The 18,330-nt window shown below is 39.9% G+C and overlaps 1 protein-coding gene across 1 annotated transcript in view; it reads right to left on the reverse strand.

The window, feature by feature from the left end:
* ASXL3 (ASXL transcriptional regulator 3) overlaps positions 1-18,330 on the reverse strand; it is a 383,284-nt gene that overhangs the window by 344,849 nt on the left and 20,105 nt on the right. Inside the window, exons 4-6 of the mRNA XM_088536351.1 lie at positions 14,575-14,692; positions 13,535-13,654; positions 9,114-9,277 (exon numbers count right to left, since the gene is read on the reverse strand). Coding sequence (XP_088392477.1) covers positions 9,114-9,277; positions 13,535-13,654; positions 14,575-14,692 — 402 coding nt within the window. The remainder of the gene's footprint in view (positions 1-9,113; positions 9,278-13,534; positions 13,655-14,574; positions 14,693-18,330) is intronic.

Here is an 18,330-nt window from a genome sequence, read left to right on the forward strand (position 1 = left end):
ATTTAATGAAATGGTGTTTTATCTCTTAATGCAGCCTCTTTGTTGCTCTTGTGTCACTGTGCCATTCACAATCATGGCTGCACCATCTCTTCAAAGCTAATTTAGAAGCTATCAGTGGAATAAACCATATCATTATCTCCAGGGCAAAACAATGTGTTTTTTCCTGCTCCAAATCGCCACTATCACCATTAAGCCTAAATATCTAGTCTAGAATACCTCATCATAGAGCTCAGGTTTGGATTATCTCTAAATTTGGGGGTAAACCTTGCACAGAGAAACATTTATAGAAAGACAGAACACAGGAAGTACCTGGAGATTTGCAGGTTAATTCAATAACCATGTTTCCCTCCAAAGCAGCATGAAAGACATTTTGGATATCCAGGAAAAGGAACTACATGAAGATTAAATAAGTAACATTATTGGCCCCCCAAAAAATTATGTGAGCAGGGCCAACAGAAAAGCTGAGGACAGCAAAACAAGAGCATCTCAAATGGAAGCTGCTGTACAGTGAGCAAGAAAAAGAAAAAAAAACACTAGACTCAATAAATTCTTAGATAAATAACTGTGTGAGGTTGATTTAAGGAATTAAGGATGAAATCCAAAGTATGTCTCTGCAAAATATTTTAGTGGGGGAGAAAAAAAAGAGAGAGAAAGAAAATAATGACTTTTGGAATGCCCTTTTTTTTTTTTTAATAAATCTTCATTTGTGATTTGGTGGCTAATACAAATCACACAAATAGAAAAGGGAAAGACGTTATCTTCAGATACAGAATGAACTACCTGGAAAGGGTAAGAACGAGTCAGATTACCCCAGCTGACTGCTGGGGTAGTGTTTCCAAAACCCTCCTTGGAGCCCATTCCCAAATCCATCTTCACTTGCCTTTTTGCACTGGACCTTCCCCATGCATTACCTGTTTAGCAAAGGTGGTCTCCTGATACATATACCTGTTATCCCAAGTGTTAGGATGGGGCCATCCCCTGGGGGATGCTGTTTTTATGGAATAGCCAGCTTTCCTGAGGTCTTTTGCCCTCCAGAGCTGCCTCCAACTGGACACCACTGACTGGATCCCTTAATAAACCCAGAGTCTGCTCACCTAAAGGGCCATCCTCCCACTCCCTTTTTGTCTTTCCTGTATCTTTCCTGAAGAAAGGCAAACTTTCAGTAATCGTTTCATAAAGAAAGAAAAAAAAACAGGTGGAAAAAATACCTAGAGTGCAATATAGATATAGATGAGAGAAAAAAAAAAGGAAGAATGAATAGTAAATAAGTTTAAAATTACCAAGTTTAGCACAAAACACATATTTCAGATCTTGACGACACAGATGGTAGGAATGTGAGGGAAGTAATGCAGTTGGAAGCTGCAGAACATTTAAAAACACAGCCAAGACTTGCCAAAAACGCAGAGACAAAAGGATTGCAACCACTTCATTGCCTGAAGATAAGGAATATTTAGACACTCATCTTAAACACAAAATACTTGTACACACTCACACACAGTGCTATGACTTGAAGAAAAATCTCTCTCAAAACAGATCCAATGTGTTTAAAGATGACGACAAAGGAAGAATTTAAAGTACGGAAAACAGAGTATAGGAAAATTGCTTCTGAGTAGGTGCAACTGATTGGGATCTTTCTGCTGTCGTGACCATAAAACAGATGTCACTTAAACTCATAAGAATTGTAAGAAAGGATACAGCAATAAAAGCATTAGATTTACTAACTGCTCTCAGAGTTGTCTTTTCTACACAGTATCACCTGGCCCAGAATATGCCTATATCTTATCTAGTCCTCATTACGAGGTAACTGATCCATACAAATAAAATCTACTACTACAGCACTATTTGTTTTTGACAGGAAGAGGAGAAAAGGAAGAAGAAGCTTTGAAGAAAGCAACAAAGACCTTTTCCTTCTTTTCTAAAGCAGGAAATGTGCCAAGTTAAGACTGAGGAATTGCAAACATATGTTTTCAAAATGAAATGTTCATTTAGACCTTGTCTAAATCAAGAAGACACGTGGGACAGCTATATTCATTCCAATGCACTGTAGTGTCAAAAACAACAATGGGATCTGATCCTGTCGAGCTGAGATGCGAGAAATAAAAATGAAAAATTTATACACAATAATAAACTTGGAAAAAAGGAGAGATAAAGCGTGTTTTAAAATGAAGCAAAAAACAAATGAAATATAAGGAAAACCAGAAGGTGTAGCAAACGGCATTTAAATTGTTAGAGAAATTGCAAATAAAACTTGTATTTCTATTGTATCCGTCATACAAGTAGCAAACCAAAGCATGCCAGAACATGTAAAAAAACTACAAATATTTATAAAGGTACTAAAATAGGTATAAAAGTCTGGCGGGAAAAAAATCCATAGGCTGTGATCAAGACAGCATGTATGAAACTTGTTTAAAAATAAAAAATAAAAGGGTTGGCGGTTTTGCAAACGTAAAAATTGTTCCATTATTCAGCAATGTTCACATGTTGGGGAAGACATAGAAAAACAGGTGTAAGCAGATAGAGTCTCTTAATTTACCTTTTGATAAAACAAAACATATATGCCTTGACCTGGATAAACAGGAGGTGAGGGGATGCTATGGATCTAACACTGGTCAGTTATTTGTCATAAATGGCAGAAATGAACATGTGTCCTGTCCCTTTTCTCTAGTTATTAGAACACACTGCCTACCTATATGCTTTTAGGAAAAACATAAAAGAAAATGTGAACTCAGATAATTCTAAGACAAAGAAGAGTCATCTTCTGAAATGACTGTTCAAAAAAAACTCACTCACTTTTTCCCTTTGTCTTTAAGCTAGGGTGAAATATTTTTTAAAAAATTGTAAAGTAAATAGTAAAGTAAATGCAATGTTAGACAACTGTCTGCTAATCTTATCTCATCCCGAATTTATGACACTGAAGGAGGCAGAGTGAAAACAACGGAGGGAAAGAGGAGAGAATAGGCAGCAGGATGGATGGGTCGTTCCAGCTTGCTCTCCTTTTCCCATCACCGGCAGGCAACATCCTGTGTTTAGGTCCTCGGCTATCTTTTAACTCAATATTCTTAGGAATATTCTGTTCCCCCTGTAATTCCAGTGCAGCCCCACACTGGTGACCTTGGAGGCGCTGCAGACCAGGTCTGTCACTTAATTGTCACTCCTTGACCAGGAAGGAACAGCTCAAATGCTGTATCTTGCAGTGCTGCCACACTTCCTTGGACACATAATTTGAAGCACGCCAGTCCCTTGTGTCCATACACATAACTATTATGCTCCACACACACTCCCACAGCGCTTCCTAGCACGGAGTTTTTAAAAGTGCATTTGTAGTTTCCTCGTGGTGGGCAGGATTTCTCTTTCCCAAGCGCTCGTACTAACACAAATGGCAGTGGTATTGGATGCGTGGGGAGGGTGGTAACAGCCATGCAGAGTGCTTTATAAAACCTGTATTTTTATAAAACTTGTATTTTGTCTAGCCTTGAGAGAAGGCTAGAGGAGTGAACACTTCAACAGCTCACACGAGGAAAACGAGCAGGGGGTCGGGGCCTGTCTCACCCCAGAAGCACTTATGGCAAAGGACGCTGGGGAGAGCCACAGCTCTTGGAATCCAGCACCCACCAGAGCTTTAGCTTTTCAGCTTTTAGCTAAGCTGGGCCTTGCTACACACCAGTGCGATTGCAAGAGCTCTGAGAACGCTCTGCAATCATTGCTTGTAAAGGCGAGATTCTACAACAAGAGACTTTGAACAACAAGGTTCCACAACAAGACCATCCACGCTGCATGCTGGAAAACACCAATCCACACTTCTGAACTACACGATCCGTCCCGCGGGGTTTGCTGAAAAGGAGGGAGCTCCAGGACAGCGGGGCCTGGCGAGGGGAGTAACCTCTCCAAACAGCCCTGAAAGGCAGGGCTCGGGAGGGAGAGCTGGAAAGACAGCTCACACATTTCGGAATTTCTTCATCCATCTAGCCTAAAACTACCCTAGAAAGCTGTATAAATAAAGCACATTACAGCAATGTTACCCTGTCCGCGTTAACCAATAAAACCTAAGAAAACATGTCAGTTAAAGGGAGAAATGTGGCACAGAATGACCTTCAATTACTACACACAGAAGGGTGCCAATTTAACAGCTTTTTTAATATGCCTACTCGTGCTTAGGTGCAGAAACATATGTTACATTCAACCTACTTAAATGTTCTCCTCTGAGTGATTTTGTAATAACCTTAAAACTATTTCAGAGTAAAACACAAACTTTTACACGAACATTAAAATAAATAACAGAAAACTCAATAGCTTTGAAAATTGAGCTTTGAGAATTGAAAAGCACAATTAAAAGGTTGGAATATTAGCAGGAAAGGCAACTAACATAAAACAAGGCAACCATTTAGCTATTACAGCACAGTAATTCCATGGAGAGAAATGCAAAACAAAGTTGGGAGCAAATAATACACACACGAATAATTTTTGTACAGTTTGCTGTCTTACAAAGGAAAGGCAGAAAGGACAATGGCAGCGTGACCTGAAAGCAGAGATGAAGCTGAGAGCAACCACGAAGGGGGTGACACTGCCAGGGGGAAGGAACCGCGAACACGCGGCTTCGCCTGCTCTCTTCTAACACACACGTTATATAGAGTAAAAAATACACTAAATAGTATTTATTTTATTCTTTTGTACTCCAGTAGTAAAATAAATACTACGTGTCAGAATGGGAGTTGACAGACCCTTTTCCTTGTCTTGTACAACTGTAATTTCTTTTGTATTTTTTGGTATTATTCATTGCCTCTCTCCACTGAGGTGCTCGAACTGGTACACCAAAGACTCTTGAGTAACTTGGGCATAGCAAATCAAAGGCTATCTGTTACATACTGTTGTTCAAATGGCAGTAACAGATATTAAACACACTCAAACTGCATGAAAGCAGTGTCTTTGAAATGGAATTCTCTATATCACTTTCTAAAAATTCCTTCCAAGTTTAGAATTCTGTATTTAAAAAACTCTCTTGATTATCTATAAACTGTAGATTGAGTCAAGGCGGAAAATAAGAGTTTTCTAAAATTTGTTCCACCAAGCAAGTAGAGCTAAGAGAGGATACGATTTTGGCTGGACATCATTTACTGTTTTAAATTCCTTTATTTGTCAGATAAAATGGCATGGCAAATTTCTCAAAGGTCTCAGGAAGCCCTAGGATCCTTCACAGCTATATCTACAAGAGAAAATTCCCATCCTAGGGTAAAAAGGGCAATGCAGTTGTAAACCATAAGAAGCTTAGAAGAACCCCTGCAAGAGAAAATACAAGAAGGGAAATTACATTAAAGATCAGAAAGTAGTTAAGCATTTGCAGAGTCTGGAAAGCTGTATTTTTTAGGAGCCATTTTGTTCAGGCCTCTGAGGGTGAAGGAAATCACCTGAGCTCTCTGGCACAGGGCAGATGAGGCAGTATTCCTGTTCCTGGAGAAGTTTGACTAAACAGTCATACTTCCCTTCCTCTTCCCCTTTCCCTGTTTTTAATAGCAGGAATTGGACTGTCCCAATAGCAGCAACAAGGAAAGCTCATGCAAAGAAGCTATTGCTGCTACCTGTCTTTTCCAGAGCCTGTCACACACATCCTTGCACAACCTACATGGTTTAATTAGTATTCACCTTAAAGAGATTCTGATGCACTATAAAAATCCAGATAAAGAGAGAAATTTCCTGTATTTGCATGGTTAGCAAGGTTTCTGTTACGCATAATCATCACCTTGATGTATCAATATCAAAGGTAGATTTCTTTGATCAAAATCCATTGTTCTTCAGCTATGGATGTTCTGATTAGAGCTGACAGCAAAAAAAAAAAAAAAAAAGTCTTTGTAGGGTTTTTTGATAATTGACATCTTTTGTGCAGAGCCTTTGCTTTTGATACCAACACCTCTGTTTATTGTCAGCTAGGTCACCTAGTTCTCCTGGGGAACCTCCTGCCAGGCTTCCACAGCAGAGCAGCATTAAGGTTTTTGAACCTTAAGTGCATTAGGTTGAAAAAGAGCTGAAAATCTGGATGTCCAGATTCTAGGCATGAGGTTCCCGTTTTCCAAGCATCCAAAATTCCAGAGAAGCCCTATGAACAGGCAAATCCAGGTCAGGGTTTCTATTCTGTAAACAACGTCCACATATTATTTCATTCTCAACACTAATGAAACTAAATAAAATCCTGAGGAAACAACTATGTGACTGCCAGCTTGCCCCAATTTGTTTTACAGGCATTACAGGCACAATTTGAACTGTGAATAGCTAATGATATAATTTATCTTTTCATAAGGAAAAAGTGAGGCAACAATCCTAGAGTTCTGTGCCTGCAAAAACCTAGCTGGAGTAGGAAAAAGGGTATCACCAACATCAGCAGATAAGTTGGTGATCCCAACTTACTGCACCTTGAGACATCACTCCAAAGGGCCTTTGTTCCGTGTTCCCATAAGGGGTTCCTATGACTCCCTGATAACAATCACAAAACTTAAAAGCAAAAGAAAATGCAGAAAAGACTTCCTGGGAAGGTCCTGACTTTGTCCTGAACTTCTTCTGAACATACTGGAGTGACCGCGTTCAGTGAGATGTTAATTATTTATATTTAACACAACAAAATAAAACAAGAAAACCTCAACTCCCTTAACTAATGGTTTCTCAAAAATGCTTATTCCAACTGACACATGCACGACAAGTTTCAGCTCATTAAGATTTGAGGAGGAGGAGTTACACCACCCAGAAAAATGGTGTTTATGACAGACATGACAAAAGATCATTCATCACGGGGTTCTTCTGTGTGAAGCAGTAATAAAGCCTAAATGACACTGCACTTCATTAGTAATTTATTTCACAGAGCACTATATATACACACAACCAGCATAACTCTATTACATTTTTATAGTGCCATTCATTGCGGTGCTCCACATCCTACACCCATATGACAAGAGAGCAATGGAGCTTTTTCTGGGGAAGATACAGGCAGCCAACAGCAGAGCAGCACACCCAGAGGAAACACCTCCGTGCCAGAAGAGCAGAAGTACTAATTTTCAGGTGAAACAAGGAAAATACAAATCAAACAAGAAAACAGAACCCTCAAAGATGGAAAACTAAGTCAAAGAATACCTCGTGTTTGCTTGTCTTAGGCCCCACTTGGTTCAGACAAAACTGGACAAAGAAATTCCTGCCTAGACCAGGAAGAGTGACTAACATCAGGGACTGACAAGAACTTCCTGGCTGGAATTGCCTCTTCCTCTCTTGAGCACATTCTCTCTTCCTCATTCTTGAACACTATAATGGTGTCTTGCACTTACTGCAGGAAGGAAAAGCTTATCAAATTATTTCCATCAGTTTGCACCTGCGGATATAAGTGACATATAAGTGACAAAAACCAGATGCATTTTTTTTTCCCCTATGCCTTCTGCAAAGTGAGAATCAGGGGTTGCCCACTGCTATTTTACTCAGTAGAAGAAAAGGACCCCCAAACAATCACATATAGAAGACTAACACTTCAATTAATCCTCCAGAGATGTATGGAGACTCCTGCCTTTGCAAATGCAAGCAAAAACACAGTATGCTATAGAAACCCATAGAGAACTGCAAGAAGAATACTCTTTTGTGAGTAGTTCTTTTGGGAAGTAGTAGTGTTCAATTGCATTGAACACTGCATTGTAGAAGTAACACTTAAGATGTATGTTTTATGCAAACATTTTCCGACACAAGAATTACAAAGAAATGACGAGATTTTCACCACTCAGTTATGATTGAAATCAACACAGATATCCTCATTTTCGCACCAAGAACTCTCCTTTAAGACCTCTACTACGAAGCAGAAAAGGCTTTTCGGTTTCAGAGACTCCAGTGTTCTGCAGTCTTTAAATAAGAAACCTCTAAATCGGGATATTTACAGTGTAGAACACAAACACTGATGGTGGGAGACAAAGTGTTTTTTATCCATCAGGCATTTTTATCTATTCTGATGCATTAGAAAAAAAAAAACTTCAAAACTATCAGCAAGATGTTGGAATGTACTAGTTTTAAAATCTGTTTAACAGCTAGCATAAAAGGTTCTCTTAAAATATGTCAATACTGATTCTGAATGCATTACAGGAACTCAAGAAACTGCTATGGCTCTGTTTCTTAATGCTCTCTTTCCAATATTCCACTACTAAAGTGCATAACTTTGGTCCATAAAATAAAGGACCTAATTTGGTAAGTCACTGAATAAATGTATGTCAATATATTTTATCCTTCTCTTTTGCCTCATACTGAACTGATTTTTCCTGATTTATTTTTTGTGGTAGATTTTAACCACACTACAGAGAGAGAGAGAGCTTAAAAAATAAAATCATGGCATTCTACAGTCTGATTTAAGAGACTTGCATTTTCTGGAAAATACATAGAAAGAGGAATACTGGCCAACTGCATAAAATGCAATGCCTTCTGACTGGGCAAGGTGCTTAAGAATGTGTCTGAGTTAAGTACATGAGTAATCCCACTGAAATCAATGAAATTACTGACATCCTGAAGTCGGACAGGGGGAAAAATGAAGGTGTTTTGGACCTCTCTGGTATTTTTTAACTGCTAGACATGCCAGAGGGCCTTTTCTTGCTCTTAGGGGCAATCAAACTAAACAGTAGGTCCAAAAGGACTAAACATTGTTGGAAATGGTAAAACAGGGTGAATCTTTGCTTCCACCTTGGCACTCCCAAAATACTCAGAGTGACTGGGCATTTCTGGTGGAGTGCCCAGGAAGAGAAATGGATGAAAGGAGACCCTACATAAGCTTGACAATGAGAATTTTTAGGTTTATCTTTAATGCTGTAGGTAGAGAAGCTGATTAAGAGATTTTGGAAGTTAGGACAATCTGCTGGCCAGTTGCCTTTCGACAAATCCCAGAGCTGCAGAGCCTTCAGAGTGGGGAAGAAACAAAGGCCCCAAGGCAGCTGGAGCTGGTCAAGGCAAAGGCAAATTTACAGTCATTCTGTCTCCTTACTTAAGAAATCACAGCTGTTTTCTTCCTATTTTTCCTAGAAAAACTGCAAGTCGAAGAAGTCAACCTATGTAAACACACTGATAAAAAGTCTCATTAAGTATGACAATAAATATAGTATGTGTTTACTTACCTGCCTGTCTACTTCTGGAAGCAAAAGCAGGAGGTATTGTTGAAAATGCTGAGGTAAAGAAGCAAAGGTGTGTTTATTGATTAAAGCCCTCAGGTTAGTGTTCACTAGAATAGATCCTGGCGTTTCTATGTCAATATCCTCAGCTTTGGTCCATTTCAAATGTCCTGGAGTAAATAAACAAAAAGTGACTTTAAACACAAACAAAGGAAGAGAATATGAACAATAATTATTTTTAAACATTTCATAATTTTGTGAAATACAATGAGCTCCAGAGAAACAGTACTTTAAGAATGGGAACAGAGCCTTTTCTAAGTATTTGAACAACTTCTTTTATATTCCCTTTTGAGCTTCCAGCCAACATTGTAACTGAGATATTCTTCCTTCCAGCTCAAGAGATGTTCCAGCCCAGCATCAGAAGAAAACCTTCCTGTCATTTCATCAACATCTAGCAAGCATCTAGTCCTAAGCGAAAGGCTGCGTGATGAGGCTGGTGGGAATGAATCGTTAGGCAGAACTTGCATGTTCTGCATCTGCACTGGGGCTGCCTAACTTGTTACACTGCACCTGGAGATGCTCAAGATGAAGAGGACTCCACAGAGGCTCTGCACAAAAGGTGCAGGTCAGGGAGAATGCACACAAGGTGGATACACAAGGCTTAGGGAACAATGTGTTCTGGCTATGCATTGGGAAAATGTAATGAGCTTAAACAGTAAGAAATATTTGTGTTAGATACTGGAAAAAAGCAGGGCAAGGAAACACTGGATCAGATTCCCTAGGGAGGCATTGGTCTCCATCACTGGAAAGCTTTGAGAATAGGTTTGAAGAATATCTGTCAGGAATGACAAATGTACAACTGATCTTGCCGTAGGACTGCTGAACAGTCTAGACGACCACTGGAGGTCCCTTCCGGCACCATTTTTTGAAATTATTATTTCTATGATAACATTAGGGTGCCAGAGCCCTGGCACAGGCTGCCCAGAGAGGCTGTGGAGGCTCCTGCTCTGGAGATCTTCAAACCCGCCTGGATGGACCCTGTGCCCCTGCTCTGGGTGTCCCTGCTGGAGCAGGGGCTGGACTGGGGGATCTCTAGAGGTCCCTGCCAGCCTCAACCATTCTGGGATTCTGGGATTTAAGGGATACTTTTTAAAGCCCTTAAAAGCCTGCTCGAGGGTGTCTACGTAGTGATCCAGTCCTTTGTTTCATCCACTCTTAACAGATCGTTCCACTGCATCCAATCTGAAACTGGAATAAGTCAGGGACACAGGTGGCCAGGAGACACCAAGAAGTTCCAATTCCTTCAGGCTTTGGTCTGTACAACTTCCTGCAGAGCCTCTAGGAAAACAATTGGGAAAAATATTCCCCTACTATGAGCAGTATCTGGCATTCACACAGGACCTTTCAGCAAGATTCAAATGGATTCAAGAAGAATAGATCTATTTGGAGGAGTTTGTGTATACTCATAATAAGGGACTCCTCAAATGCTACAAGGCACTTAACAGTAACATTAATGAAAATTATGGTTTTGTTTCCTTAGAAGTCTATGGTGTGGGCTTCCCTGAAAGCCTATGACATCATCCACAAAACAAGTGAAATGGAGAAAGAAAAAAAATAACAAATTGCAGCAAATTTGTAACTTCTGCAAGCTCCCCCGCAGTCACAGCTTCCCACAAACATTCCTGCAATTTTCTGCTACTTTTAGCAGGCAGTACTAACTGAATGAGACAAGGATTACTTTGCATTCAGCAGAAGACAACCTTTTCCAACACATATTTCCAACCTACTATATTTCAATATAGCAAAGACTCCATTACAAACAAATGAATGCCCTGCTATAAAGGACAATTGTGTGGAAGAAGTGCTCATTTTAATGAGTACATCGCAATAAACTGTCCTCACCATCTGTTCAACCCACTAAATATAAATGCAAAAAAGAACCCAATCCCCACGTGTAAAACAAGCAGTACGGTGTATCTAATTTTAATGCATATATATATATGTTCCTTTTTTTCTTAACCAATACAGAATACCAGTTCCTATCATCTGTGTGATTCCAAATTCCAGTGACTTTTTTTTAACCTAATATATCCACAACATTTTGCATGTAACACCCAGGCATTCCAAAATAAAACCAACTACAGGACTGCAAAGGTAGTAACATCTTTCTACTGCATTATCTGACCTCCTACCAGTAATCCAGGCTACTACAGAGATTGCATCAATTTGTGGAGGAAATTGCTTGAGAAATGTATATTACTCCTAGGATGATAGGCCATTAGCTCACTAAGGATGCATATAAAAGCTATACTTAAAAAAAAGAAGCTCTTCAGGGCAGCAAATTCTGTCTCCTGCCCCCTTTCTAAGATACAAACCAGCTGCCACGTTAAGATCTTTGCTGCAGGTGTCGACGGGGTGATGCCATTTAGGGAAATGCTTGGGAATAGCATGGGGCCTCTGAGGAAGCTGGAAGCCAGTGCTTATCACGGCGTTTTCCTACCCAGAAAGACGTTTTGAATTCTTACGTGGCTGCTGTCGTCGTTCAGGGATGGAGGGACCGCTGACCGCATCACAAACGAGACATGAAAGAGGACAGAAAAGCTCAAACTTGGAAGCTTGGAAAGGTTAGTCTCCAACAACTATGAAAGGGGTGGAAGCCCCATAGTTCTGCATCGAAGTATGGAAAACAAAATAGGAAGTAAATGGAAATCATGCCTTCAAAATAAGTTTTTAAGTAAAGGGGGGGAAGCCATATTTAATTGAGGATCACCAAGTCTATCTAATAGAATATGCAGTGATTATTGGGTAGACCAGCAGAGCTTCAGACCAGTGAGCAATGCCTAGAATGGAAATACACCCTGTATAGGATCCTGGACAACTCTCCAAGATGCTCCACAACTGTTCTGGGAGCATCCCAAGAAGTACTGGGCCATATAGTGAGCATTTCATCAGCACCCAAACAGAGACGTGTAAACCTGAAGCAAGACTCCAGCCTTCCAAATCCTGATTGTGTCCAAAAAAGGCTGGGAGATTATTTTTTTCTGAAATACACACACAAAATAATGCATCTATTCTACACATGGTCTCAGAGGCCAAGAGCTGATGGGATATCAGGGCATGGGGAGGACTTGATAGACCACAGCATTATCTCAATCAAATCCAGAGGAAAGTTACAGGAAATCATCTAGGATTGGACATATGTTTGCATGACAAAAATGGTAATCCTGAAGAAGATTTTCAGGTTTAGATAATGCCATTAGATTAACATAGAATATGACCTATCTCCCAGAGACCGATGAATAATCTGCAGGAAGATTATATACGAAATCGAATTTCACAGGAGGCTGGAAAATATTAAAGCTCGAATGAAAGTTCACCAGAAACTGGTTATAACAGATTTAACAAGCAAGCTACGTTATTTAGCAAATAAAGTATCATAAGTTTATTTTACAGAATTGTTATGTGATAAATATGACAAGGTAAGAAGAAAAAAAAATCACCATAAAGACATTCAATAATTTTTGAGGTTATCCAAGCACTACAAAAAGATTTTCGCTAACTTTTCCAACTTGGTCACATTATGAAATATTTCTCTAAATGATTCAGCGGTCTGCTGAATGCAAAAAGTCCTCTGTAAAGATAAAGGAGCAGTTATATAATTATTCTGCTTTGCTTAGCTAAGACAAGAGTCTGAGTGAACACTACATTTTCTATTCCTGAGGGAACTTTTCCAATTATATTCCATGCAGAGCAAGAAAATCGGCATATCACACAGAGCTATTAAGAATTTACTCTTATCATCTCTTCAGAGAACATTCTTTATTAATTACAGATGATCATCCATGAATCTTGCTGAAAAATGTGGAAAATAACAAACAGAAATTTTATCAAACATCTCTAGAGATATAGCTTCAAAATAATTAAGGATACAACTGAAGAAACAAGGCCAGCAAACAAAGAAAATCAACCAAAAATGATAATGTCAATACTCAGTATGACAAGGGAAAATGCATTGGAAGAAAAGAGGGTCATCTTCGTAAGACATATATGTAAGAAAATGTTATCTGCTTTGGCAGTAAAAATGTATGTAACAGCAAAAAAGAATATTTGCTGGTTAAAAATAAACAACACACAACAGCATAATGCAGCAATCAGAAGCCAACTGCTAAGTGACCACTGGCTGCTTAGGTCTTTTAAGGTGTGTCAAACCTCAAAAAGCAACAACAGAGAAGCCTTCTGGGAGAGTTAGCCCTATAGATTTTGTAGGAGGACAGAAAGAAAAACGTTGCTGGAGAAGGAGTCATCTCCTGAGTTCAGGAAGAACCCAGATGATAAGCCAGAAAAATAAAACTCTAATGAGGACATAGAGTCTTCAAAAATAACAGTACTACAGTAACAGATAAGACAGTTATTTTCATTTTACTCACCTAAACCAGATTTTTTTAACCTTTTTAAGTGCTGGCTTGTTTGTTTTCCACTTGGAGACTTTTGCCCATTTTTCATCTCTTTATCAGAACCGTCTGCTTCACCATTTTTAGATTCAGACCCTGAGGAAAAGAAAACAAAAATCTAAAATGTGAAACTGATGCACTTCTCTCCCTCCCAACACACACACACTGTTAACACAACAAAAAAGATTAATAAAAAATATGACATCTGCTGGCTGAAAGTCACGATTTTCTGGTTACGATTCGATTCCTCATCATCAGAGGAAATGGAAGTAAAAGCTCAATAAATCAATTAAGTGGTGAAAACTAAAGTTTACTGAACACTGCAGTCAATAAAAATGTTCACTGATCTAATAAAAATAATGTTTTCCTCTAATGCCCAAGAGATATCTTTAAAAATAATTTTAACATTAAGTTATGGGGCTCTGAAGCAATCTAAAGGAGGAAAAAAAAACACATTTCTTTGTGAAATAACTTTCATAAAAAGCTATGCCTGTAAACCCAATTGTCAATCTGTGTTAAACACAGATGTAGGAATCTCATAAAATGAAGCAATTTAACAGCCAGAACTAAAGGTCAGGATTACGCTGTGGTGGTAAGAATGGTACCAGAACAAGAAAAGCTAACAAAAGATTCCCAGTATTGCAGTGCAGAATTGAGACACAAATTCACACCCTCAGAAAAGCCTGTCTTTTTTTTTTTTCTCTCCCCTTTTTATGGCATTCAGTACCAGCATGTGGTCCTCCACTAGAGCCCAACAAAACGTTATTTTGCATTCCTTTAAAGCTGCTGCTATATTCAATTGTCATTTTATTATGTCTCTTCAGCTATTTATTAAAATTAAAGAAAAATCTGCATCCTGAAGTCACCAGATTTGACAAGAAAAAAAAAGAATGTTAAACAAAGCCATCATGGAATTATTATTTTCAGCAGCTCCAAACCCCCTCTGCTGCATATCTGATTCACAGGAAGGCTCTGTGACTAGAAGTGATCTTTCAAGCAGAGCTTTAGCTGTTTACCTGAAGGTGAATCCGACTGCTCATCAGACACCTTTAATGGTGTCAAAACAACACGAGGAACAGTCTTGTTTACCATCATTGAGACTCCATTTCTTCTTTTCTGCTGTTGTCTTAAAGCCTACAAAAATGATAACAAAACATAAAAATGTAACAAAAAATACTGCTCATAAATGAATTGCATGAGACATTTCTCTACCATTAAACTGAATCTCTGAAAGCATAATTTACATAGCTACTGATTTGCCAGACTTCATACTCGTCCCCTTTATGTCATTTTCCTTTAAAACATAAAATCAGGCTTTTGGTTATAAAAAGAAAGAAGATGCACCTTATATCATTTTCCAATACAGTTCTGACAACAAAGAAGCATATAACTGTTTGCTCTACCTTAGCAGCACAACATGATTACCCATGGAATTTGCAACTAAGACTTCCAAATAAAAAAAAAATAAGTAAAATAAAAGCTTTAAAACCAGAATAAAAATATATGTCTGCGTATCTCTTGCAGGTGCATCCTCTCCAGTATACTGCTCAGTCAATCAAGTTAACACAGAGTGTCATCAGCATGTACAGCATGTAAGGACTACAGTATTGATGCACTCACTGAGCCGTGAGTAGCGCTGCACAAAATCACTGAACATGGCAGGAATCATTTATTTTTGTGAAGGGAATCAGTCCTAATCTTGGAAACGTTGCGGCACTTGGCTTCTGTCTGCTTGACTTTGGGCATTAACCTTCAGAACACGAACATGATGGTGTTCTGGCAAATCTGGGGAAAAACGATACAAAAATAAATCTCCACAAATGGGAGTGCTTTGTGTTTCATAAATGGATTGAATGCAGGGCTGATAATGTAATACAAAATATTTAAAGCTTAGAAATAGCAAATACCTGGCAGACTGTTTTATATGGAAAAATGCTGTCTGATTCAAAAGTCCTATTATATACAAATATGAATATTTGCCAGTTAATAGATTTGCAAACATTAAAACTGTGGAACAAATCAGAATGGGTTGGGCTTAATACTGATCTCTTACATCATCCTGTCTGTTCTTGTCTAATCTTACTGTGCACTCTCTTTTTATAGCTGTGATTTGTGTTACGGTCTTCGGGAGGATTTATTAAAGTGATACTGTACCAATAAGGTATGTATTTGATACGAATTATCCCTGTAGCTTTATGAGCATGAATGACCAATGACTTATACATTTTAGTCTGTATCTTCAATTAATCTGTAATATCTTTCCAAAATGTTCCCATAGTTAAGTCAAAAAACCCTCTGGAAAAATAAATCAATATCACTCTACTCTTCTAAATAACACACTTTACAACATAAAATAGAGGGAGCCACACAAAAGCTATTTCATTGATTAACTCCTTTTATAGTACACTTCTTAAAATACACATAAGGACTTCACAATAAAAAGCAAATTACAGCACTTGGAATCAAACAAAGAAAAGAAGCTGGTCAGATCTGTACATATCCAAAGCAGCAAGCACAAAGCAATGAAAAACAAACTGTATCTTTGTCATTTTCCAGACAGAGATTTCATATTGCTTTTGGGCAACGACAGTCACACTTGCAGGCACAAAATTCCAAACCATTAACATTTCTCAAATAATACCCCAAATTACCCAAACTGTTGCTAAGTGCACGGTCCTGCCAAGCTACGTGTCAAGCCGTGTGACCCTCATTCAATAGCAAAGTGACGCACACAGTAACAAACAGTCCCTTAAGGATCAACTGAAAGGAGAGCCAAGCGGTGGCCGTGTACGCGCGAAGTGCCACCCAGCCCTGGTGCTGCTGGGGTGACGCATCGCAGAGGACACCACAGGGCTCCTCACTGCTGCCCAAGCGACACCCCGTCATCTCCCAGTCTAAAATTCAGCCTCTTTCCAGCAAGTGGCCTTGCAAGATCACTGGGTCGCTCTGTCCCCTAGCAAAGGCCGTAACTTTGTTGCCAGCGCCTTTCGGATACACCATCTTTATGGTTTATAGATCCAGTGAAACAAAGGCGGGGTCGGGCGCCATGAACGTGAGGCACGGGCGGCGCTCCCGTCACCGCGCGTCTCGGGGGCGCTCTTTGCGCCCGTCCTGCTGTGGCGAGGGCAGCGGCCGTGGCGGTCAGCAGAACCACTTACCTTCTTCTGAGACGCGGGAGGGCCACTTGCGGTGGGCCTGGAGCGCGTGGGGGTAGTTTTGGCACTTCAGCAACAACAAGCGTTTGCCACGACAAATTTTCAGAGCCACAAAATGCGCCAGGGACTCGTGTCCACAAGGGTTCATGTGGCGCACAGCCCGCCCCTGAGATAGACGGGCTCAGTGAGCAGGCAAGCACCTCAACAGGTGAGAAACAACCCTAGCGAGGACATTCCCCTCAGACACATTTTTGCTTTGAAGTTTTCTTTCTTTTTTTCCCTGCAACGTTCATTATTTCACTGCTGGTGCCTCTGCCCGTCTCCGCTTTCACAAGAATCCATACGAGGAAGAACTTCTCTGGTGTGAGGGTGCCAGAGCCCTGGCACAGGCTGCCCAGAGAGGCTGTGGAGGCTCCTGCTCTGGAGATCTTCAAACCCGCCTGGATGGACCCTGTGCCCCTGCTCTGGGTGTCCCTGCCGGAGCAGGGGTTGGACTGGGTGATCCCTAGAGGTCCCTGCCAACCTCAGCCGTTCTGGGATTCTGTGAATAATGCAAAGAGCAGATCGCCACGCGGGCCCCATGGTTGAGTGCAAAATTTAGGGTGTGCAGCACGACTCTGACTGACAGAAGAGATGCTCGCATGGGGAAAGCAGAAAGACAGGCTATAGGACGAACATCTTTTAAAACAAGGTGGACATTGCTATGTCAAAACTTTAACACAAAGTGCCAATGAAATGTGCAGTGTCCAACAAGCAGACTAATACTCTTCCTTGCACCCCTCCATCATTTCATTTGACAAAGGAAAGATATGAGGCAGGGCAGGAAGGAAATAAAATATCAACAAAATAGTCTAGCCTCTGGTATATACAGTAAAGAGATGGCTGGGGCTTTGCTGACTCATCCTGTCTAGTAGAAGAGACCGTTTCTAGCTAATCACACTTGCATTTCTATAACTCTAATTTAAAGTTGTAGGTCTACGATCTAGGAGACGCAAGTCTCTGCAAGAAAACATTAGCAGCAACCAAGAAATTGCAGACTGAAGTCTAGTTTTTAGAAAAGCCAAACAGCAGGAGGAGTTAAGTATAAACCAAGGGCACCGTGAGCAGCCACTGCCAAGGAGGAATATATAACTGCTCCGCGCTTAGCCTGAGGGGTATTAATTTTAGGATACCAGACTACTGTAGGATGAGACAAGAATCTTGTAGCCCAAGATTAATTCTGCTTAGCTAGGAAGTCAATGGGATTACTCAAAGTGAAACATACACTTACTGCTTGGCTGTATTGAGGCCTCAGCGTACCAGCTCATTTAGTGCTTTCCTAGTCCCCATTAGCAGACAAATCTCTAGGTTTAGCGCTTTGGGTGAAGGGAATAAACACGGAGTAGATGAGTCAAATTTGTAATAAGCACTGAAGAAAATGAGAATTTCTTAAACTGATTCCAAAGAAAAATTGTTCCGAGTCTCACTGTGGATACAGAGACAGCAACTAACACAAGCCACATCTGCAGCTTTTACAGACATAACCTCTTCCATCTCATGCATATTTAGATATATGACCTCCTAGCTGGGCTGTCTGTGAGAAGAGACAATGTTTCTGCCACATGATAAAGAATCATT

The sequence above is a fragment of the Tinamus guttatus genome, unplaced genomic scaffold (genome assembly GCF_059628265.1).
Source record: "Tinamus guttatus ecotype Peru unplaced genomic scaffold, ASM5962826v1 Tinamus_guttatus_pri_ptg000659l, whole genome shotgun sequence".
Classification (NCBI taxonomy): Eukaryota; Metazoa; Chordata; class Aves; order Tinamiformes; family Tinamidae; genus Tinamus; species Tinamus guttatus.